The sequence below is a fragment of the Terrapene carolina genome, unplaced genomic scaffold (genome assembly GCF_002925995.2).
Source record: "Terrapene carolina triunguis isolate 2854851 unplaced genomic scaffold, T_m_triunguis-2.0 Scaffold58, whole genome shotgun sequence".
NCBI lineage: Eukaryota > Metazoa > Chordata > Testudines > Emydidae > Terrapene > Terrapene triunguis.
In genome coordinates this window covers 8,795,303-8,820,913 of record NW_020664409.1, presented here as the reverse complement: position 1 = coordinate 8,820,913, position 25,611 = coordinate 8,795,303, and the positions used below count along the sequence as shown (strand labels likewise).

At 41.0% G+C, this 25,611-nt stretch overlaps 1 protein-coding gene across 2 annotated transcripts in view; it reads left to right on the top strand.

Moving 5' to 3' along the window:
• The window catches only part of MBOAT1 (membrane bound O-acyltransferase domain containing 1), a 75,713-nt gene extending 52,046 nt beyond the window's left edge, over positions 1 to 23,667 (top strand). Inside the window, exons 5-12 of one of the 2 annotated variants that reach the window (XM_026660473.1) lie at positions 22 to 77; positions 3,047 to 3,101; positions 4,360 to 4,543; positions 6,254 to 6,380; positions 15,689 to 15,792; positions 20,238 to 20,302; positions 21,808 to 21,940; positions 23,395 to 23,667. In XM_026660473.1, coding sequence (XP_026516258.1) covers positions 22 to 77; positions 3,047 to 3,101; positions 4,360 to 4,543; positions 6,254 to 6,380; positions 15,689 to 15,792; positions 20,238 to 20,302; positions 21,808 to 21,940; positions 23,395 to 23,550 — 880 coding nt within the window. In that variant the 3' untranslated portion in view covers positions 23,551 to 23,667. Of the gene's footprint in view, positions 1 to 21; positions 78 to 3,046; positions 3,102 to 4,359; positions 4,544 to 6,187; positions 6,381 to 15,688; positions 15,793 to 20,237; positions 20,303 to 21,807; positions 21,941 to 23,394 lie in introns of both variants that reach the window. The other variant, XM_026660470.1, reaches the window with a different exon arrangement.
• The last annotated feature ends 1,944 nt before the right edge of the window (positions 23,668 to 25,611 follow it).

The window sequence follows — 25,611 nt, the reverse complement described above, 5'->3', positions numbered from 1 at the left end:
TTCTATGTCTTTACATTATAGCCCACTGATGATTATTACACAGAAGATCACAACTCTTGCATTCCAAGTGCACGATGGTAAGCAAACAAACCCTCTGATATCCTAAAGGCAGCACTTCCATTCCAGTCCACTGTCTTTAGTGGAGTTACCCCAGGGATGAGTTTAGTTCACTGTGTTTCTCCAAGCAAGGAAGGGCAGTGCTTTCTGAAAAACAGACAGATTTTGCTGCATTTTTCCTGATTCTAAACCTTCTTTTTATAATAAAGATGCTTTTATACCTCAGAGAAGATTACCTCCAGGGTATTGAAAATTACACTGGTTTGAAGTCCATGGGCCTAAGTCTGATCTCATTTAATATTTGTTTGACACCTGTGTAACTCCACAGACTTCCCTCAAGTTACCCTTGATTCTCGCTGATGTGAGATCAGAATCAGGCCCTAGGACTTAATATGTTCAGTCCTGAATCTGTGCGAGACCAAGGCATGAGTTTAAGGACTTGTCTATACAAACAAACAATTTGCGGCAAGCTGGGGTGTGAATCTACCCTGTGCTAGCCTGCTGCAGACTAACTGTCTGCATAGACTAGAAGTCTGCTCAAGCCTAATTTTTAGGTCTGACCCTGACCCAAACTGGGCTCATCCCTACCTGACTCAAGTCTCTTTGACACTGCTAGAGTCACAAATGGCATCATTTTCCAGAAAGATGCCTGCCTCCAGTACAATAAAAGGCTCAAACATTGAAATTGTAATTAGTGTTGTTGTTGTTTATTTCTATAGCGGTTGCACCTGCGAATAGGGTTGCCAACTTTCTGATTGCAGAAAACCGAATACCCTTGCCCTGCCCCACCCTTCCCTGAGGCCCTGCCCCGCCCCTTCTCCAAGGCCCCACCCACTCCATTCCCCCTCCCTCCCTCACTCGCTCTCCCTCACCCTTGCTCATTTTCACTAGGCTGGGGCAAGGGGTGAGGGTGCAGAAGGGGGTGAGGGCTCCGGCTGGGGGTGCGGGCTCTGGGGTGGGGCTGGGGATGTGGGGTGTGGTATGCAGGAGGGGGCTCCAGTCTGGGAGTGGGGCTGAGGGATTCAGAGTGTGGGAGGAGGCTTTGGGCTGGGGCAGGGGGTTGGGGTGCGGGAGGGAGTGAGGGCTCTGGAATGGGGCCGGAAATGAGGGGTTTGGAGTGTGGTGGGGGATCTGGGCTGGGGCAGGGGGTTGAGGTGTGTGAGGGGGTGAGGGCTCCTGCTGGGGGTGTGGGCTCTGAGGTGGGGCCAGGGATGAGAGGTTTGGGGTGCAGGAGGGGACTCTGGGCTGGGGCAGGGGGTTGGAGTGTGGGAGGGGGTGCGGGAGAGGACTCAGGGCTGGGGCAGGGGGTTGGGATGCAGGAGGGGGTGATGCATGCGGGCACCAGGCAACACTTATCTTAGGCGGCTCCCAGAAGCAGCCAGCATGTCCCTGCGGCCCCTAGGCAGAGGCACAGCCAAGCGGCTCTGCACGCTGCTCAAGCCCGCAGCGCCCATTGGCTGAAGTTCAGGGTGGGGGCAGCGTGCGGAGCCTCCCTAGCCGGCCCTGAGCCTAGAGGCTGCAGGGAGATGCTGGCTGCTTCCGGGAGCTGCAGGGAGCTTGCCTTAGCTTTGCTGCGCCACTGACTGGACTTTTAATGGCCTGGTCAGCAGTGCTGACCGGAGCCGCCAGGGTCCCTTTTTGACCGGGCGTTACGGTCGAAAACCTGATGCCTGGCAACCCTACCTGGGGGCTCCACGCAGGGATCTGAGCCCCATTGCGCTAAGCACTGTACAAACAAATAACACAGAGACAGTCTCTGCTTCAGAGAGAGTAGTAATCTAGGGTTTAGGTAATATCCAACAGGTGTAAATAAACAGACACATGAGGGGGGAAGACATGGTAACAGCAGAGACAGATGCATTTGAAATTAATCTTTTTAAAAGTCCTACAGATTAATTGTAGTGGTAAGTGCTTATTACCTTACAAACTTTCATACTAGTGGAGTGGATAAAATGGATGCAGTTTCCATTTTCAAGCAGTTGTGACTTTATCTAGAAAATACATACAACTCCCTTCCAAATGAAACCAACTCTGCCCCCAACCTCTCCAAAAATAGAAGGAAAAAAAGAGGTTAAATATGCTGGTGCAGCCATGATGGGTGTGCACATAAATATATCAGTGTTTGTTGTTAAATGCATGCTATGAAATATACAGGCTGCACAGTGTTACATAGTTAATGTTAATATGATAACCTTAACTTTTGCATTTGAGTGTTCAAAATAACATAATTAATGTTCTGTTAATCATACGGGTTTTTACATAAGAGTGTTTAAGCGCACTAGTCAAGTGTCTATTTTACAGTGGTGGGTATAGTCTGAGCCCGGAAGTTTAGTGGTTAGAGTGCAGTGCCTGGGCAGAAGGAAACTCAGTTGGAACTCTTGACTATAGTTGAGTCCTGACCAACCCCTTCTTTCCCATGCCAGCAGCCAGTTCCTCTCCCTTGGCCAGTCTTCTTGCTGTGAATTGCCCCTTTCCTCACATGGGAATAAGGAGGAGGCTTGTGGCTAAGAGGACCAGCATTTTCTGGGAACAGGGATTTCCTGGAACAGAGCTATAATAATAGCTACTGGGGATGAATGCTGGTGGATGAGCATTATGCAGCTCACTGCCTACTTGGGAAGCTGTTTCAATAGGTACAGAGACAGTGAGGGTGTGGACTCATGTTGAAGAGGAGAGAATGAGGAAGGGAGATGGATCCAAAGGAGAAGGAGAGCCTTGTAGGGAGAGGGGGGAGGAACCGACCCTAAAGTACCCATTCTCAGTACTTCATGCAGTCTTCTGAGGATGAGCATGTTTGACTTAAAGGATGGAAAATGAAATCAAATTATTACTGTTGGTAACAATGAAACACAGGAAGGCCTGTGAATTTAAAATCTCCAATAACTGCCTACAGCATATAACCTTTGATCTTGGGATAGTTTTCTGCAGTTATTTTTGGAAGAGTCTAATTTGATTTTATCGTGTCATGCCTATTATTTATTCTTGCTAGGAATAGGCCGACAAGCTGAGGACCTCACTGCTGAGCAAAATCGTCTTGCCGTAAAGTAAGAATTTACTTCTCCCACTCAGTGTGTCTTTAACCTCATCTAAGTAATAGTGGTCTGTGGGGTTTTTAATTCCTCCCTGACTCATTACCAGGGGTCAGATTTTCCCCAATCATGTACGACTTTTAAAAAAAAATTGTTGTTAATGTAGGTACTGCCTGCAATCCACCCAGTGCCAAAGGTGGATGCTTTAATACTCATTAAGGTAATTCTTTTTGTGATGTTCGTGTCCCAACCACCCACACATGAGTTCTTCATTTCCCCGCGACTGAACCATATACCAAGAGAGCCCTCGTTTCTCCAAGGCCGGGTTTAGACTCTGATTCAGCAAAGTACTTAAGCACATGCTTAAATCCCATTAACTTTAATGGGTGCCTGAAGTGCAGCAACTGCTTATGTGCTTTGCTGAACCAGGCCCTTTAATAAAGTTGTGCTACTTGGATCTTCAGGCTTTTATCTACCCTTTCATTGTGATCTGCTATCTTTCACATTAGAATACTCCCTTCCCCCACTCACCATCAATAGCTACATCAAAGCACTAATCCATGTTAAAACAGCAAGGATGAAGTTTGCTTCTGACACTTCAAATGCTGCTGGGGTTTTTTTTTTAACCTACTACCAGCAGTTTCTGGACACTGATGCATGTTTCTCCTCCATCTCTTCATCTTCCAAGTACAAACTTTGATACTACAGATTTGACTGTTTACCAAAAGAAAATGGATGCTGCTTATCTATTACAAGCATTTCCCCCCCCCCCCCCTCTTGTTTAATTCCACTCTAATTGTGGAATGAAAGCGAAATCTTTTTTGAATAGGCTGAAAGTTACAGCAGTAACTAACTTTGATCCTTGTGCTTAATACATTTCAAACTTTGCTTAGGGGCAAAATAATTAGTTCCTCAGTTTTCAAGGTTTAACTGTGAGCCATTGGAAAATTTACCTAATTATTAGATGATGGAACTATGATTGTCATCTCTTGAAAAATGAAAGTTTGTAGGGAGGTTTATATAACATTTCTACAGTAACTGTTGCTTTGTGTCTCCATTTATCATTTAGTATACAGCTGGCTTTAAAAATGTAGAGTACTCATAATTGAGGTTCTGTTGTATGTAAAGTTTTAAATATACTCCGAATAATAATAATTCATGGAACTAGCAAATAGTATGTTACACAGTGTAATTCAAAAACTTATCAAAAGTACCCATGAAATTTTTTTTTATATTTTACCTTGTTCTGTTTTGTGTGTGGATGTTTTGACAGAATAAGACCTTCCTTACTGGAATATTTGAGCTATCTCCTCAATTTTATGAGTGTCATAGCTGGACCTTGCAGCAATTACAAGGACTATATAGCCTTCATTGAAGGGAGGCATGTGCATATGAAACTTTTAGAAGTGAACTGGAAGCAAAAGGGTTATGACAGACTTCCCGATCCTTCTCCAACTGTAAGTTGTGAAAAGCCAAGTATTTATTGCAAAGGGCTAGAGAATACTGCTTTGCATGTCTGACTTCTATAACTGCACCTAGTTTAAAACCAAACAAGGAAAACTGCTTGAGGTATTGTGCCAGTAAATATAACTGTTTTCTGCTGTTTGTGTTGATAACAAAGCTAGGGGGAAGAGGGTTGGCATCATCCCTTTGTTCAGAAGAGCACATAGTAGCTCATTGGTTGGTGAACATCATATGTGCAAGTCTCTCCGTTTACAGTGGGAACATACTATAGATTTTGATTATTATGAATTGTAATTCAGACTTAGACAAAAGAGAGAGAACATTTTACAAAAGAGAAAAGCTGAAAAAACTATTGTACTGTAGAGGACATGTTGGAAGCAGGAATCATAATTGATTAATTACTGTAAGTTGCCCAGATGCATTTCAAGGAAACCTGGTGACTGTCTTAAAATATCTTTGAAGCCATCTTTTAAATGTGAAAAAGATAAATCCATTGCAAGGACTTTATAATTTTTGTTTTATATTATTAAATATAAACTGGATACTCCCACAAGTAGCATTCATGTATTGCAGAAAAATGCATGGGCCAGATTCCGATGTTACATTGGAGTGACTCTGGATTTATACCTTTGTAACTGACTGAGAGCAGAATTTGGTTCTGCATATTCTCTCTGTAACGTGGAATATGTATGTATACAGGGCATCATCCTGATCTCTCACTGTGTCACTTGCATAAATTATATATATGTAGTATAGAAAAATTAGTATTTTTCTTTAAAAAGTTAAGCTTTAAAATGACATTATGCATTTAAGTTTTACTGTATAGGGAGTGCATGTAAAAAAAAAAAAGTATTTAAGAGCTAAAAGTGAGTTAGTTACATCAGTGTTTAAATAATAATGGTATATTGTTTTTTATTCTCCTGATATTAGGAGTCTACTCTTACGGATTCACCTATTTGCAATATGAATGTATGAATGAATCTGTTTACTCACAATGGATATGTGAAAGCCAGTTACAAAGCATTCACAGCTTACACCTATAATTCTGATTTCTGGAGTGCTAGGGCACTAACTACACATTTGTAAAATATATATTTGCTAGGTTAGGTGCAGGACAGTATCTGTCTAAGTCATTTTGAGAGGCACTTTCAGACACCTTGATGGGAGTGATGGAAGAGCCTAGATATATAACAATCTAATTGTACTGGAAATCAGAATATTTGGTGCTTCCAGCAGGAATCCAATAATCAGTTCCTGTGCTTAACTGCACAGATAGGGAAACTCTCTGTTTCCCATCTTATTTCTCTGTCCTCCTCAGGGCACTTCCAGCAGATCATGTACAGTGCTTAGGTGAAAGAACATGACCCATTTTGGTTCTGAATAATTCTTTAATTTCTATTTGTAAGTATAATTAGTAAAATATGTTAAAGCCAACTTTGCATGGCTTTCACTGATTCATTATACCAGCTGGTCCTTGTTACAAATTAATTATGAGGAAAAGGAAGCTATTATTAGCTGTTACCAGTCTTGTTGGGTCTTTAGTCAATTTATTTTTGTAAGTGGGAAGCATTATTTTGCTTTTAGTCTATTCTGATAAATTATCACATCAATGTTTTATTATTCATTATGCTTTTCAGGGGGCTGTGATATACAAACTGTGTATCACATTTGTATCTCTCCTTTTGTTCTTGACACTTACCAAGACCTATCCTGTTACATACATTGTTGATAGCCAGTTTATCAATAACACATCCTTCTTGTCAAGACTTGGCTACCTGTATATCGTTATGCAAGCATCGAAGCCAAAATATTACTTTGCATGGACATTAGGTAAGGATGACTAAATGGCTTATTTTGTGTCCAAAGAAATTTAATACATAAACAGTGGGGTGTATGAAATTGTCATAAAACAATTTTGTTTAAATTTGGGGCCCAATCCTGCAATTCCCACAGCACCCCTGCATCTGTGCAGAGCCCCACTGAAACCTGTGTGGGTGCAGCAGCCTGTCTGTGCGCTGCCAGTTGCAGAAGGAAAGAGATTTGGTGTGCTATGGGTATATTGACTATAAATCTCAAAAGGACACTGTCAAATAGTGTAGGCCAGAAGTTTGATCTACTTTAAAACTGTTGTCAATTGGCAGCAGATGTCCCCTCCTCCCCCATACCTGGGGGCAGATCCTCAGCTGATGTCAATTATTATAGCTCCATTGAACTCAGTGAGGAGTATGTAGCCTCTGGAATCTAGATGTGTAATATAATTGGTGTGAGTATGGGTATGTGTATGTAACACCTTCCCCTTACACCTGGACCTTGTTAATTGTATCTAAATTACTTTTATTGGTATTCTTAATACTTTAAGAAGAAAAGATTGTATCCTTTGTGCCATGATTGTATTCCCTGGTCCCAATCCTGTACTGCTCTGGTGCAGATGGGGGCTCATGAAGCCTGTGATCACCCTGGTAGTTACAAAGCCATTGTAGATGTGAACCAGCCTATCAAAAGCTGTGGGAATCGCTGTACAACCATTCTTAGGGACTTGTCTATAACTAGAAAGTTGTCCCGCTTTAACTATACTAGGGAATAGGCTATGCCAGCATAAGGCGCCTTTATACCAGTATAACTGCATCCATATTAGGGATTGTACTGGTATGACTATATTGCTAAAAAATCATACCCCTAACTGCCAATTATACTGGTACAAAATCTCTATGTGGATCTAGGCTCATTCAGTCCCCATCTCCTGTGGGTGACAATCCTACACCCTTACTTGCAAGGGAGAAAGGGAAGCAGGGTGTGGGCGGAGATGGTCAGGAGTGGGCTAACCCTGCCCTCCCCATTCACTTGGGTACAGAGCAGCCATAAGGCAGAAAAAGAGTTCCGTCTGCTGTACTGAAGAGATAGCTCACCTGCATAGGATGAGGAGTAACACTGTCAGCTGCTCAGGTGTAAAACTCCCTGGCTAATCAGTCTTGTAAAATTCTTCTCATCCACTCACCTGAAGCAAGCAACTTTTCCTGGCCAAATAAAGTTGTTACATTATCAACAGTCATTGCTTTGAAAATAGATAGCCATTGCTATGATAATGGTTAGTCAAGGGCTTTGGCTGGTCATAAATGTTAATAGAGTTGAACCTCAGAGTTATGAACACCTCGGAAGTGGAGGTTGTTCATAACTCTGAAATGTTGTAACTCTGAACAAAACATTATGGTTCTTTCAAAAGTTTAAAACTGAACATTGACTTAATACAGGTTTAAAACTTTACTGTGCATAAGAAAAATGCTGCTTTTAACCATCTTAATTTAAATTAAACAAGCACCGAAACAGTTTCCTTATATTGTCAAATCTTTTTTTTACACTTTCCCTTTTTTTTTTGTAGTTTATTTTTAACACAGTACTGTGCTGTATTAGCTCTTTTTTTTTTTTTTGGTCTCTTCTTCTGCCTGATTGCGTACTTCCAGTTCCAAATGAGGTGTGTGGTTGACCAGTCAGTAGTAATTCTGGTGTTCGTAACTCTGACATTCCACTTGTAACAATTTTGCAAGGCTATCTTCAATGTATTTCTTGCAATTTTGTCTTTATTAAGAGAAAATTCAGCAAAGAGGGAAATATCAGGTAACACTGAGAGAAGGAAATAATAGGGGCAAACAATAGCTGCGAGACAATATCTGAACACACTTGCAAACCTTGAGTGGCTTTTAGTATATAGCTACTCTAAACATCTAAAAATACAAGGCTTTTAAGAAACTCGCTGTGTTACTAGTAATACCTTAAGTTGTTGTATTGGAAAGCATTTAATACAATTTACTTTCCAACAGTTAGGGTGAGGAAGATTGATCCTGTAGGTCAGGCATTGAATTTGGACTCAAGAGGACTCTGTTCCCAGCTGTACTTGAGACTTCTTGTATAAGCTTGAGCAAGTCACTCGTGATTATTCAGAAGGTTGAGACCCATTGTCTGCATGTGTTTGTGCACACCAGTTGTTACTATAAATTGGGCATTTGCTTGCCCTGGTGCCAGGGCTGGCTCTAGGCACCAGCAAAGCAAGCAGGTGCTTGAGGCAGCAAATTTGCAGGGGCGCAAGAATCCAGCATGAGAGCTGAGAACCAACAGGGAGCTCTGGGAGCTGTAGTTCCTAGGTTAGCTCCCTGCCTATAGAGCCAGCCCTGGAGCAGGAAAAGAACTACATTTCCCAGCATTCCCTCGGCCGCAATTAACAGGAAAGGGAGGGGGAAGGAGTGTAGAACTGAAACCTCATGCTGCAGCTTGCTGTAAATGGTAGGAACAGAGCCAGCTCTAGGTTTTTTGCCGCCCCCTACCTCAGCCCTGGGCTCCTCCTGCACTCCTGTGGTGCCCAGTGCTGGACTCTCTCCCACCCACACCCCCTGCTGCACCAGCTCTGGCCCCCACCTGCTGCCCCAGCCCTGGGTTCTCCCCCCACCCGCACTCACTCCCACCCCCCCCCCGCGCCCCCCCCCCCCCCCCCCCCCCCCCCCCCCCCCCTCCCCCCCTCCCCCCCCCGCTCTGCCCCCCCCCTGCCCCTCCTGCCGCCCCAGCCTGGGCTCTTCTCCCCCCCCCTTGCACCCGCACCTCCTGCCACCCCAGCCTGGGCTCTCCCCCAAAGAAAGAATTGGGTGGACTAAATGGACATTGCCCCTCTCTATCTGAAGCCTAGCAAGGCAGGTATGTGGATTGCACTAGAATTTAAAATGTAAAGTAAGGGAGGGGAGGCTCTACTAGACTGTGCAGCTTTAGATACAGTACCAGGCACGTAGGAGGATTTACACTTCTGAGCCATGGAAGCAGAAATTGACTTTTCTTTTTCAGATTTAGCTAATATTCAGAAAGGGAATCCAGCACCTGCCTTCCAGATTTGAACACCCTCAAAATTCAGGAGTGCTCAAGCTCAATTTGGGCAGCTGTTACTTCATGTCTCCCAAATCAAATATACTGATCCACTGTAACTTGCTGTAGGAAAAAGTAGAATAAATTGAGCAAGAAATGCTTCCCAGTGGTTATTAGGACTGGAATTGCTATTTTCAACAGCCATTGCTTTTTTTTATTATTATTATTATTTTTAAGTTTTAGTTTTATTTGTTTAAAAGGAAGACAGTGATATTGCATTGGCAAATTCCCCATAGAAACAAAGAATGGAACAAAAGAATAATAAAGGCACCTCAACTTTTCCTCATTTATGTAGGACAGTCTTATAATATGCATCCAGATAGCCTTCAATCACAGAAGCTGAAAATTGTTCCACTTTACTGCAGTTCTGTAACCATATGGGAACCAATCCTGTCTGTGTTCTGTGCATATACAAAATTCCTGCTGAATGACCCACCCTGGGAGCGAGTTACCAGTGACCCAGGGCTGGGGCGGCAGGAGGGTGCAGTGGGGGGGTGCAGCCAAAATTTTTTTTTGCTTGGGGCAGCAAAAAACCTAGAGCCGGCACTGCCTGGTGCATATTTAGACCAATTTGTGCAGCCAAAGAATTTGTAAAGACCTTGGTCTTCAACCTTTTAAAAATCAATCTCTTATTACTGTGGCTACATTTCCTTATATGTAAAAGTGGGGATCATATTCTTGTCCATCTCACACCAGTGTTTGGAGGCTAAATTAATTAGCTGAAATGAAGCTCACTGAGATACTCAGATGGAAAGAACTTTATAAGTTGAAAGCATCCTTACTATTTCACTGCTAAATTGTCCCCCCCCCACCGCTTTACTCTTGGATAATGAAAATAGACCATTTGTTTTTGCTTGTTCTTTTACAACCTTATTTCAGTGCTACCCTATTGAAGTGCAAACACAGCTAGGGCATGTTTGAAACCAAACCATATTTCCAATGATATTTTAAAAGGAAATAAAAAACAGTTATATTAAATTTTATGTAAACTCCCCACAGAAGACCCCCCCCCCTTCCAATTCACGCACCTAAAATTGTTTCCTTTAACAAAACCTAAATTTTGGTTCTAAACCACATACTACTTCCTTCTGTTAAATGACATTAGCCTTCAGGACTATTGGGCAGATCCCAGGCAGAGTAAAAGCAAAGGGGTTTTCTGACTGTTCACCCAAGAAAAGTAGCCTGTGTTGCAAAATATTAGAATAACCCTCATATCCCAGTGCAGCAATGTAAACACCATTATATTGAGATCACTGTCTACCAACTCTTTGAATTTATTGATAGTTAAACCTGTTAAGACAATTCTTATTGAGTGAGAACTTGAAATAAGGGTTCTTATTTTCCCCCTGAAAAATGGATACCATCTTTCTCCATGTTTTGGATATAAACAACCTCCTTTTCAGCAGCATTGACTAGAACAACAGCTCCCAAGTGGGACTGATGTCAGTTAGTGTGTTTCAATCTCAGCTTCTAGTGGGCCACAGGAAGAGCACAGACAAGATCTTTCAGTGTTGCTACTAGGTATATATGTGGAAATGAGGCAGGACACACACAAAGGAAACATGGGATGGTTGAAAGGATGTATAATGGTGTGGGGAGAGGGAGGGATGAAATCTTAGGAAGAGATAGGGGGATCTAAAACACTTCTGTAAGGAAAGGGAGAATCAAACATTCACAGAAGGGAGCAGGCCAGAGAGGCCTATAAAAAAGAAAGTAGTAAATGGCTTGGATTTTAGGGTGGGGAATGTGTTTCTTTGGCTATCAATTTATTTAATATTGAGAGTTAATTTGATTGGTGTCTAAAAATAACTTCAAATTAACACTCCGTTGCCCCCATCCCCATATATACTTTTCTTTAATCTTCTTCATTTGTGTGTCAGAGGAGATCCCTTGGCAGGCTATGAAAGGGTGAGAAAGACTGTGTTTGCTGAATAGAGAAGATCACCAAGATCTGCTACACAGAGGCACAAATACCTGGAAATTGGAGAGGAGCATCATGGAAGGGGATAGAAAAGGGACTGTGAGCATTCAGATTAAGGCTGTGATAAAGTGCAGGAAAATAATAAGTGGAAGAAACCAGTTGAGATTGGTATATGTGTAATAGAAATGGCTTTGGGATAATAAATCATTCAGATAAATAATTTATTTTAGTTGGATATAGGTTTAGGTTATTAGAAAGCTGGAAAATGTGGGTATAAAGTACAAACATTATTAGAGAGAGAAACTGCCTTTGGACTTATGACGTGATTTAATCTTGGAGACTGTGGAAAGATCTTGTAAATGAGTTTTGGGAAAGCATGCTCTGTCTAGTGGTGGGCGAGGCTTCTTTTATGTATGTTGCAGATCCAAGCAACAAAATGGCATGATTCCTCCCCACCCTTTTAGTTAAGCTGTCCGTTGTATGGAATAGGGCATTATATAATCATTTAATAAAACTGCCGATAAGCAGTTGCTGTTTCCAGAAAAGGACAGTCATGCTATTGTGTGAGGCACACTGCGGAATTCCTCCAGATTCATGAAAAGATAGAAAATTCAAGCATTCTGGTTGGTAGCATTAAACACTGGAACTTAGCTGTAAACTTGACTAAGGCTTAAAATACTTATTAGTAAAAACCATTTAGACCTGAATTCCACAATCTGATAGATGGGGTTTATCCCACATAAGCAACTAACCAAATAGGGTTAAATTCCGGCCCCACTAAAGTTAATGACAAACCTCCCATTAGACTTCAGTAGGTCCAGGATTTTACCAGTAATTTGAGAACTGAAAGGTGGCAATTCTTCTGCACTCCAGAGTACTTTATGCCGCATCCAAACCACTTTTGCATTGGGGCTAACAGACCTGTTTTAATATTACACAGTGGAATGCAGGTTTTGTCCACCTTTGTCTTTAATTAGGTGGTGCAGCCTGTGGAGACTAAAAGTCTCAGCATTTTGTTGAGATCAAGAAGTAGCAGTGCAGTTTGAAGTGTATGTGTGGGAGTTGATTCCCTACTGCATGGTGCACAGTTGTTCAAGGGGTTCCCTTGCTGCAACATAGAGGGCAGGACAGGGCCAGAAGATTTATGCCTGTACAGATCCTCCAGTTCTTGGCTCTGTGAATACATTGGCAGCAAAGAGGCTACTTCAGCCATTGTCTACAGCCATGTCCACTCCACAGCCTGTGGAGGGACATTTTTGACCTTCCTGAAGACATACTTAACACACCTGGGCTGGCTGTTGCGTCTCACGATTTGGGCCTATGGTATTGTAGCATGCAGAAAGCCCGAACAGTAGTAGACATTAAGGACAGAAGGGACTAAATATAAATTCTCTTATCTAGTTCTAGCAATCTGGCACCAGCGGTTAGCGCTTGTTATTGATCTAGTAGCAGACACTTTCTTCAGTAAAAAGTATAACAACAAGCAGGGTTGTTTTTAGATTGTTAGGATCAGAAATCAAGCCTCTATTTCCAGCAGCTTGTCAGTGAAGTGGAAGGTTAAGAGAAAGGTCCATATTTTTCAGGTTAGAATACTGCTTTTAGATTAGACTGCATCCCTGAGTTGTACTTCAGGGTTATCCCTGAATTTGTACCTAATCTCATAACACTTTGTAAGAGAGACCAAGACCAATTTTGAATCCCGAGACACAAATGCTGACTTCATTTAATAAAAATGAAAAGCTCAGCTTTATCTTCAGTTTTCTTGATCAGACTTGTCATTTATAATGGAACTAGGCGGAAAAATCTAGCAGTGTTTATACTTTTATTTTTTTCCTTCCAATATTTATAGGCTTGGCTGTATTTAGAGACCTAGAGGTAATGAGTCCCTCCTGTCTTCTCAGTATGCACAGAGAAAGGGCTTTTGACAGAGGCAGATTAAAAGCAGGATCCTTGAAATCCAGACCCAATTATCAGAGGGGTTCCAGAGCAAGACAGAACCCCGATTGGCTCTGTGGGAAAGAATGCAGCGAGAGCTGCGGCCCATGGAATTCCACTGGGCTTACTGAATAAGGAAGAACAATGAGTCTTCTAGGAAGAGCATAGTGTGTGAAAATGGGCTGGGTGAGTGTCCAGCCTGACATGAACCAGGCCTCCATTTTTGCTCTTGCAATTATTTGCCTCTGCAATGTAAGTTATTTGTACATCTCAGTATTGGATGTGCAGAGACAGTCTGGTATTAAGTGAGCTGTGAGATCAGCACGGAACTTTGTACATGGGGTGTTCAAAAGTCATCGCTAAAACTTAACGTTGACTAAATCTTAATAAAAAACAGAAACTTGAATTTGAGACACGGCAGTATTTCCCCCCACAAGTACAAGGAACTAGCGCAGTATCACAGATACAACCATGTGGCAAATATTGATACATTTTAATTAGGGCTGTTGATTAATCGCAGTTAACTCACACGATTAACTCAAAAAAAGTAATCGCGATTAAAAAAATTAATCATGATTTAAATTGCACTGTTAAACAATAGAATACCAATTGAAAATTATTAAATATTTTGGATGTTTGTATACATTTTCAAATATATTGATTTCAATTACAACATAGAATTCAAAGTGTACAGTGCTCACTTTATATTATGTTTACTACAAATAGTTGCACTGTAAAAATGATAAACAAAAGAAATAGTATTTTTCAATTCACCTCATACAAGTACTGTAGTGCAATCTCTGTCATGAAAGTGCAACTTACAAATGTAGATTTTTTTTGTTTGTTACATAACTGCACTCAAAAACAAAACAAGGTCAAACTATAGAGCCTACAAGTCTACTCAGTCCTACTTCTTGTTCAGCCAATCGCTCAGACAAACAAGTTTGTTTACATGTGTAGGAGATAATGCTGCCCAATTCTTGTTTACCTGAAAGTGAGAACAGGCGTTTGCATGGCACTTTTGTAGCCAGCATCGCAAGGTATTTACATGCCAGATATGCTAAACATTCGTATACCCCTTCATGCTTTGGCCACCATTCTGGAGGACATGCTTCCATGCTGATGCACTCATTAAAAAATGTGTTAATTAAATTTGTGACTGAACTACTTGGGGGAGAATAGTATGTCTCCTGCTCTGTGTATTACCCGCATTCTGCCATATATTTCATATTATAGCAGTCTCGGATGATGACCCAGCATGTTGTTCGTTTTAAGAACACTTTCACTGCAGATTTGACAAAACACAAAGAAGGTAACAATGTGAGATTTCTAAAGATAGCTACAGCACTCAACCCCAGGTTTAAGAATTTGAAGTGCCTTCCAAAATCTGAGAGGGACGAGGTGTGGAGCATGCTTTCAGAAGTCTTAAAAAAGCAACACTCTGATGGAGAAACTACAGAACCCGAACCACCAAAAAAGAAAATCAACCTTCTGCTGGTAGCATCTGACTCAGAGGATGACCATGAACATGCATCGGTCCGCACTGCTTTGGATCGTTATTGAGCAGAACCCATCATCAGCATGGACGCATGTCCTCTGGAATGGTGGTTGAAGCATGAAGGGAAATATGAATCTTTAGTGCATCTGGCACATAAATATCGTGCGCCGCCAGCTACAACAGTGCCATGCAAACACCTGTTCTCACTTTCGGGTGACACTGTAAACAAGAATTGGGCAGCATTATCTCCTGCACATATAAACAAACTTGTTTGTCTGAGCGATTGGCTGAACAAGAAGTAGGACTGAGTAGACTTGTAGGCTCTATAGTTTGACATTGTTTTATTTTTGAATGCAGTTATTTTTTGTGCATAATTCTACATTTGTAAGTTCAACTTTCATGATAAAGAGATTGCACAACAGTACTTGTATTAAATGAATTGAAAAATACTATTTCTTTTATTTTTACAGTGCAAATATTTATAATAAAAATAAATATAAAGTGAGTACTGTATACTTTGTATTCTGTGTTGAAATTGAAATCAATATATTTGAAAATGTGGGGAACATCCAGAAATATTTAAATAAATGGTATTCTATTATTGTTTAACAGTGCAATTAATCACGATTAATTGTTTTAATCACTTGACAGCCCTAATTTTAATGCAACCATGTTATATGTATGTTTTAGTTTCATAATGATTAGAAAAACCCTTTCTGTTCATTGTCCTTTACTAGATTTTTTTTCCACCCTAAGAGTTTTCTTATTATTGTTTATTGAGCATTATCATTGTGTTCAGTGTCCTACAGACCTGTAAAAAAAAAAAAAAAAAAAATGACGCCTGCCACAGTCTAATTTGAATCGTTTGCGTTAATGTTACAGCTGACGCGGTCAACAATGCAGCTGGCTATGGATTCAGTGGTGTTGATGATCAAGGCAATTTTCATTGGGACCTGCTATCCAACTTAAATATATGGAACATTGAGGTGAGTTAAAAGAAACAAAATCTTGTTATAATTATGGAGTGACGATTATGATGTGGTTCATTAGTAACAGGGATACATTTTTCTCTTCCAAAGGTGTGTCTAGAATTAGAGTGAGTTTTATCTTTTGGACAGATAAATTGTATTGGTCACACTTCATAGGAAGGTTACATTTGTAAATAGTTTCTAAAGAGCTAATAAACAATGTTTTAATAAACTATTAATTATTGTAGAGTTCAACAGGTCAATAGATTGCTTACAACAGTGATTCATAACCATGATAGCATCTTCTATTTATGTGCTTATAACAATCTGTTATTACTATTTTTAGTATTTGTATGGCAATAGCAGGTAGAGGACCCATCTGAGATTAGGGCTCGTCTGTGCTAGGTGATGTACAAATACACAGTAAGAGACAGTCCAGGCCCCAAAGAGCATATGTTCTAAATGGAAAAGACAGACAAAAGGCAGAAGAGGAAACAGGTATAGAACAGTGAGGTGACCTGCCCAAAGTGACAGGATATGTCAGTGACAGAGCCAGAAATAGAATTAAGAGTTACTCCTAGCTCAGTTCCCTATCCATTAGACCACACTGTTTCTCAGAACATCTGTAACATATTCCTCATGCCAGTGGCATGCTTTTAGCATCCTTTAGTCCCTTACAAAATATTTATAAAGGTACCTTTACTATAAAGTGTGACCAACATATTTCCTGTTAGTTTGTCACCTAAGATAAATATCTTCTGAGTGCCAGTGGCATGAGAAAATGTCTAGGAGACTGGAGTAGGCCATTCTCAATTTCTTCTTCTACGGATTTATTTTCATACAATAACAGGAGCTCTCTACCTACAATCCATTATTTATTATTTTAGAAGGAAAAGCAAAGGAAACCAACAAGTTAACTGCATTGTAGTTTAGTGGTCTATCAAAAGACAGATTCTGGTAATTCATCTCTAAATTTTAGGGGCCCCTATAATTCTCAGTGGAAAAGTTGAGACCATCACTATACCCTCTCCCTTTCATCTTCCCTTATTTGTGCTTGTCTTAACCCTTGCCCGAGCTTGCATCAGTCATTCTTGGAGTGTTTTTCCTTGCTCCTTTTTTGCAGCATCCACAGTGGGTGCACAGCTCAAGTCTAGAAGCACTTGCAGCCAACTGCAGATGGAAATGCACTCAGCTTCCCCCTTTGCTCCCGGACCTGAGGGGGGAATCTAAAATAGATTGAAAACAGGAATGGGAGTGCTCACTGTACCACTCAGAGAGGAAGGGGAGCTGGGGAGGAATGTCACTAAGCCGAGAGAAGCTGTGAGTTCCCCAATACTTTAACCCATTCTCCTATCCTGTAGACCTCATGCACCCTTTCTCTCTCTGGGACATATGGGCTGGGGGGGAGGGGCTGGAGAGGGGATTTCTTTGGCAGCATAGGAGCAGTGAGGCCATATCAGCCCCAGGACCCTTGTGATGCCACAGCCTCATTTCCATTTTAAACTTCCCTTTGAACTGGTGCTGTGTGGTCCAGCTTTCCTTATGGAGAACACTCCTCTAACAGCACAACCTGTCGGAAGAGTTCCATGGAGAGGCCCTGGTGGATGGAGGGAGGTATGAAATAATGGGAGGCCATAAGGCTTAGGCTCATTTTTTCCCCCCAGAGTGGGGCAGGCAGGGTTAAATATTAAATGGGCCAATGGGATTGTGGTTTATGACAAAATTGCCTAGGGAGGTTGTGGAATCTCCATGTCTGGAGATATTTAAGAGTAGGTTAGATAAATGTCTATCAGGGATGGTCTAGACAGTATTTGGTCCTGCCATGCGGGCAGGGGACTGGACTCGATGACCTCTCGAGGTCCCTTCCAGTCCTAGAATCTATGAATCTATGAAAATTTTAAAAGGCTAATTTTTTTATAAGCTGGTGACCTGGGCAGTACATGTCAAATAGTAAGAGCCACTTACGTGCATAAAGCACTTCTGCATTTGAGCCGATTGCTAAATGTGGCTGCTGTTGCACCATTTGGTCATGGCCAGGTGAAAATACACTCAGTGAAGGTAGCAGACTGTCAATTAGGAAGTGTTGTGAAGTCTTTTAGGCACAATGAAAGAGTAAGTATGTGTGGAAGGCATCAAAGATTTGAGGTAACTTCATCATTGATCCTCTCTATGGTCTGGCCAAAGAATGCCCTCTCAGGGCTCAGGCTGTAGCCAGAACATCTCTCTCAGCAGGAGCCCACATCTGTCTCCCTTCTGACCAGTGATTTTAGGCTAGCAGCCCCCTTGCGGTCACTGTGATTCTCTCCAGCAGGTCTGACCAAAAGTCCAGCCTCCTCACTTGCTTTCTCTCCAAGGGCTATGGCCAGGGATTATATGTTGCAGATGGAGCCTTCACAGCAGAGTACATTTATTTAAGGATGAAAACATAAAAAGGTCTAAAGCATACTAAGTGTACCCGGGAGGAGTCTGGAAGGTCAGAATCCTTCCAATCCTTCAGCAGGACAGGGTCCCCTTTGGACAAAAGGCTCATCTCTGTTTGTTGAATCAAAAACAAGGCTCTTCTGTCAGGATAAACTCAGCCTTTTACATCAAAGGCCCTTTCTGTGTCTCCTTGCCTCTGGCACCTGTCTGAACCAGTATATGCAAACCACCCCAGGGGGTGGTATTTCTCTGGAGCTGTTTATAGTCCCAGTAATTATGGCCCAGTGGTTTTAGTTTCTGGAGGAGCTTTTGTAACCTTCCTGCATGGAGTGGAGTACACTCCCTAGCTCACAATGATCCATATAACCTTCACGAAGTTAATACAGTAGTCCCCAAAAGATACTGCACGTGACTGCAATATCTGTAACAGAAGGTTTGAGGAGAACCCTGCCAGAGAGCATTCCATTTTGACAGCCAGCTTGACTGGCTGCTCTCTTGGAAACACAGAGGGGAAAAAAATCAATGCTTGCCAAGTAAAAAAGGGCAACATTGATAGAAACAAGGAAATACAGTTCCTTTCTCTAACTGATACTATAATGCAATTAAGTTGTGTTTCTCAGTTAGGGTTATTTTAATTTAACCCTTAAAACACTAATGAAGATTGTTCTAACCTCCAGTATTTTGGACTGAGGATCAAAAGCACTCAAGTACTCCTTTTTGGCCCCTCTCCTGCCCTACTCCAGTTCACACTTCCCTTGGCTCTCTTAGAAGACCTTGTGAGCTTTGGAAGAGCCCTTTGGCCTTCTACTGGCATTGGTACAACTGCTGCTGGAATACTGTGTCCATTTCTGGTACCCACAATTCAAGCAGGGTGTTGATAAATTGGAGAGGGTTCAAAGAAGAGCCACAAGAATGATTCAAGGTTTAAAAAACGTACCTTCCAGTGATAGACTTAAAGAGCTCAATCTATTTAGCGTAACAAAGTGAAGGTTAAGGGGTGACTTCATTACAGTCTATAAGTATCTACATGGGGAACAAATATTTAACAATGGGCTCTTCAGTCTAGTAGAGAAAGATATAACATGCTCCATGGCTGGAAATTGAAGCTAGACAAACTGAGGCTGAAAATAAGGCATACATTTTTACGGTGAGGGTACTTAACCATTGGAACAATTTACCAGGGGCATGGTAGATTCTCCATCACTGACAATTTTTAAAATCAAGACTGGATGTTTTTCTAAAAGTATGGAGTCCAGCTCCTCAGAATAGCAAGCAGAGGACAAGTGGGGCCAGGGCATGTGCAGAGGTGGAACTGAGCAGGGCTAGAGGATCTGCTATTGGAGGGAACCCTGTGGTCCTCCAACCATGAGAGTGGCATACGGCTTACTGAGTCAACAGGTTGAAGTAGTCACTGCAGAGTGGTTATGTAACTGCTCTGTGGGCTTGCCTCCCCTTTCCCCATTGGTATCTCCCTACGGCTCAGCTCAGTTTCTCAAGCTGCACTCTGGGCTGAAGATTTGGCCCTAAGTTCATGTACTAAAAATACTTTCCATTGTTTCTTGAGAACAAGTTCATTTACCTGTCCCCCTGCCCCCAATAATGCATTTCTTTTAGAAACCTTTTGTTTTCATAGCACTCTAGGGATTTCCAGCCCACCTAATAGACTGCAAGGTTTAAAGATTAAAAAGCAGTTGTTTGTAAGTTGAAGGGTTGGGGTTGGCATGAATATCTGAAATTAGAAAACCTTCTTTGGCTTTTTCCATAATGAGAAAGATAGCCAAGCACTTTTATTTTGTTTTATAATAAAAAGTGAGATTTTAAAAGTGAGTGGCAAGTGTCAGCCATGGGTAAATTCTTATGGCTGAGTTATAAACCCCAAAACATGTTTATAATGGAAATGTTGACACAGCCTTGACTGTAGCTAGCTACTACTCCTAGCATACTGCATGTAAACCTCTTCAGTTTAAAATCCAGGTAGAGACTGGCATTGTCCTGTACATTTCAAAGCCAGTGTGAGATGTTAACTTTCTTCTCTCTCTTAGACTGCAACAAGTTTCAAAATGTACATTGAAAACTGGAACATTCAGACGGCTGCCTGGCTAAAGCGGTAAGAACAGTAAAACAGTCAATTGCTGGTGAGACCCAGTTACTTTTAGGTGGTAATGTTGGCTAGTAATTCTAACTGGTGAATCTGATAAATACACAACAGCCTCTCGGTCTCTTTCATTTCTCCCTGTGTCTGTAAGAACTTGTGTGCTACTATGTTTTTGGTGCTCTGAAGTTTTTATTGCTACATGTTTGGAATGACCGCATTTACTCATGAGCAGCGAAGCCATGAGTGAGCTATAGAGGTCTTCCTAAATAACATGTTTATAGCATCTTTCACTGTCCATATTTTCTTTGTTACCCATCTGTATTATTTTGCTAGGAGTTTATCATATTTTCTCTCTCTCTCCCTTGCACTTGAAATCGATTAATTACTATTGGAGATGGGCCTGAATTGGGTCTAAACTCCTTCTCCAATTGGAACTTTGGGAAACCTTGGTCCTGATTCAAACTTTAGTAGCCTCAATATAATCTATTGCAGAGGCACTGGTTACCACATACTTCAGGTGCCAATTTAGGTCTGTCTTTATAATATGCCAACTTGAGATGCAGAAAGTAAATTTTGTCCAACACTAGGGAATTTGATTTCAGACTGTCATCACTATGACTCACTGTAAATAATAATATTAATCCAAATTTTGTAGCTCAGTCCTGTCTCTGGATACTGTGAAAACAATGCCTTTGGTATGTGAAAAGTCTGGTTCAAGTCGATTGATGTGACTGCCAAAATACAAGAGTTTATATAATGTTTGTCCTAACTGTATTTTGTGTAAAAATATAGATCTGAAAAATCTGTTTCTATTGTTCTTCGTGAGTGAAGTAAACAATGTTTTTGAGTAAATAAACTACCATGATCTTTTCTTAGGACCATTGCATTTTGAGTTAAAACTCAGATGTTGCAAGATTCTTAGGGTCCTGTTGCTGTGTTTCTGAACTACGCACACGGAACCATTCACCTACGTCTTCCTTAGCTGCTAGTGTAAATCAGCATAGGTCCATTGATTTACACTAGCTAAGGAACTGTCTGTCTGTGATGTAGAGTACGGGCAGTGGCTGTATAGTATTTTGCCTAAAGAATATTGAAATAGAAAAGGAAGTGTGGGTATGTCGCTTTCATCCTCCCACCCACTCTTGAATATCCGTCAAGTTTCTCAGGATAAATACAGAGTTCCAGATGGGAAAATGCTGGCATGGTAAATGAGAACCCACCTTATGCCAAATTGTATATAGAGAGGGCATAAATAATATGGCATAAGGTAGGTTCTCATTTACCATGCCTATATATATAGGTTTAAATTCCATGATAATTAATTAAGTCACGAGAGAATGCCTTACTCGTGCAAGTAATTCAATTGACCCTCACGTCAATGACGGTTTGCAGGACTGGGCCCCTGATACATAAAGGAGATCAGAATGGGATCTTTAAGATTCAAGGAGATCTGCAGTGCAATGAATATTTGTTACTTGTTCAATCTGCTGTTTTCTGTTTGTTTCATTTCTTCCCAGTGTTTGCTATGACAGGGCTCCATGGTACCCCACAGCCTTAACATTTATCCTGTCAGCCCTGTGGCATGGTGTCTATCCTGGATATTACTTTACATTCGTTACCGGAATCCTTATGACATTAGCATCCAGAGCAGTACGTAGCCTTTATTGTTTTCTTCAGAGACTTATATTAGATTACTGTAAAGCTTTCAGTGCTAGGTGTTTATGTACCCTTTGACATACTGAACCATTTTCATCCCTGGCATAACGCCGTTGACTGTACACGAGGGAGGAATCCGCGTAATACCTTTTTCCTTTGAGATGATCCTCACTGAAACGTTGATCTGCACTGCAATAATTGTAGGTGCTTCCTATAATTACAACCAGCCATTGCTCTTATTGATTCAGCATAGCAGGTACTGTGACGCTGGACTTGGCTACAGTCATAGAGAGAGAGGTGAGGGGCCGTGCAAAATACTAGTGGTCCGTTATACACGTTGCACATAGGTTCATTTGTCTCATAATTGACCTGGTCAGGTAGAAAGAGCCTTCATCTCATCTGTGTATTGTGATAATTCTGTGTAAAGTACAGACCTCATAGATTGGATTGAGCCAACAGTTGGTTTCAGGCTGTATAGGCATGTCTTTGTAGACCACACCAGTTTCTACAGAATATGTACTTTCATTTTTAACAAAAGAAAAGCTTCTGCCCTTTATGGTTGCAAAAAAAGAATTCTGAATGGGACCCCAGTGCATCTAAATCTGCAGATAGATCACACAAAATAGTATGTCTGAGAACTTTGAACTGGCTTCATTCTTTGCAGCAGAGTGTTAACTTTGGATCCTAATGATGACAATTTAATTTCCCAGCATTAGTAACTATATCCGTGCTGGTCATTCTAGTGGAAACATCCACTGTGAAGAGATTGGAGAGCACCATCACTTTTACCCATAGTCTGACCTTGGGTATATATCCATATCAGTTTGACAAGTGAACAAAGCTGGCAATCAATAATAGTTACCATAATACTGTACCACAATAATATTTTGCATTTAATTTGCTCCTTCCCTATGAGGATGCATTCCACAGATTAAAACAAATAATCCACTCCCCAAAACATCAAAAAAAGAAACCCAACCCTCCAAATAAACCAACATCTGTAGAAATCCAAAATGCTTGCAGACATAATCAGCTGCTAGAGAGTGTAACTCCTCTCTCTCTTGTACATTTTATAAGCAGTGGTCCGATTCATCTGAAAAGAACAAAATTGCCCATAGATGCCCATACGAGAGAAACCCAATCCCCTGGTTATAGAACACAGGAGATCTGGGATGTATTCCCAGTTCTATCACTGACCTGCTGTGGGACCTTGGGCATGTCATGTGGGCATTTGCGTGCCTCCATTTCCGCTCCCACTTTTTTTCTGGCCTGTCTATCCAAACCGTAAACTCTTTGGAGCATAAGTATGTGGTATGTTGAGGCCTCTAGGTATCACTGTAATACAAATAATAATGGATGAGGAGTTTAATAGATGTGAAGTGAGACTGCATGTGTTTACTAAGAAATTTTGGTGTTTTTTTTTTAATCCCCTTCTCCCTGATTTGTAGATAAGGAACAATTACAGACATTACTTCCTCTCTTCAAAGCCACTCAAGGTGATCTATGACATTGTCACGTGGTTTGTCACTCAACTGGCTGTCTGCTATACTGTTGCACCTTTTGTTATGCTGGCTGTTGAGCCCACGATTAAGTTATACAAGTAAGTTTCCCCCTTTTAACTCTTAAACTTGTATACCTTAGACCTGTAACCATTGGGCTTTGTTTAATAAGCCAACCTGTGATGGAAGCTGATTAGAATTTTGCCATCATTTGGAGGGAATCCAAGCAGGTTATTTAACAACATGAGTAGTGATTTCATCTGTATAACTTGATGAATTCATTTAACCATGCTAGAATAATTTTCCTTTTCTTTCTCAGTTTAGTTTAGTGTTTTTTTTATTCTTATTTGACCTGATTTTCCATGTGTCTGCTGCTGCCCTGTTCAAAGCCTCCCAGTGCCAATTATTAACAAGACCAGAGGATGGGGTGGGTAGGAATGAAATTAATCTTATATTGGGAAATGTCTAGGTGAGAAAACAACTAACTTCCAGTTGTAAAATGCTCATGAGAAGGGATTCTGAATTGATCAGCAGGAGATAAAGAAGATACACAGCTGATTCATTGTGTATTAAAATCATTTTTTGCTTTGCACTCTTATTTTATGTGCAGTTACTTCTGTATTTTAAAAATGAGATAAAGGGAGATGAAGATTATATATAGTGAAGCATAAAATGAGTTGAGAAGAAAGACTTGACTAAATTACTTTACTTTTCTTCCATTTTTTGGTAAACCTTGTCAAACACAGAATAACAGTTTTTGGCTGAAAAAAGAGACATTCCATTACTTTGTCATAAAAGACTGAAAACTGTTAGTCAAAAGAGCAGCTGTGCGTGAGTCTGTTTGAGGGATTTTGAATGCTGTCCTTTAAAAAAAAAATTAAAATGTTTAGCTAAGTTTTCTCCTTACTTAAACACAACTATTAAAATGCCAACACCAATCTGAAGCTTGTATCAGTGTTGGCAAGATTCATTCCCGGCTACCATTTTAATATCTCATTGTTCTGTCTTTAGCAATGGCAACAAATAAAAAAAGATAAGGGCTATCTCAGTGTAAAAATATTGAATGTGACAAACTCATGGACACTTATGAATTTGCTCAAAGGGCAAAATTTTGCCCTTTTTGCCACCAAAGGTCATTTGAGGTGACAAAATACCAACGTCTTAACCTAAGTTCCATTAATAAATACTTGTAAAGAGATTGCTGTTTCTATGCCAATACCTGTGAAGGAAAAACTGTCAGTTTAAGTTTAGCACAGCTACGACCATAGATGGTACCTACACATTTCTGTGTGTTTCACTGACTCAGCACAAGAAGGTAATGTATGAATTCATGGGATTTTCAAACAAGGCGACTGAGCTAAGTGCAAGGTGAGTGTGTGCCTTTTGGAGTAGGACATTGTGGACATGTCTGTGGGTTCAGGCTACCATACAGGGATTTTAGAACTATGAGGGAAGGCGCATAGCAGGGGCAGGATATGCCTAAGTGGTCAGGTGCTGGACCCATGCACAGCTCCCTGGCCTTCCTCAACCCATACTCTATGGGCCCACCAAAACAGGTGTCCCATTTTCCATTTTAACTAACTGCTCACCCTGAACACTATCAGTTATAGAAATAAATATATGGAAGATGTTTTTATTTTATTTAACATTGTGCCATTCTCTCTCTAATTATGATGTCTTTTATTATGATTATTAGATTTTATTAATGATCAGCAAACCTAAAAAATGTTCAGAGTTTTAATTAATTTCAGATAAGCAACCAAAAGTTTGGCTGGAAGCTCTTCTGTCCTTCAGTTGCTGGTGCCATTTTTTCAGGCACAAGCTGTGCTTGCTCAAAAAGGAGGCTTTCTGAAAATGTATCCCTGTATATTCTTTAACAGTGGGAGATAGGCTGAGAAGGCCATGTTTGGGTTTCTCAAACCATAATCATGGGTAGTTCACCTCTGAGTCCATTTCACCTGAATTGTCAAAGTTTGGGGCTAGGGATTTGGAAAAGGGTTCTGGGTTTGACCCCTTGTCTAGTAACAATATATGGGAAAATACTGGCCCTGTTGAAATCAATGCAAAACTTCCATTGACTTCAGTGGGTTTGGATGTCGCCATAGTATAAAGTGACATACTGCTGTAAAATCCAAAGGCATAAAAGCCTGTCATATATAAGACTCT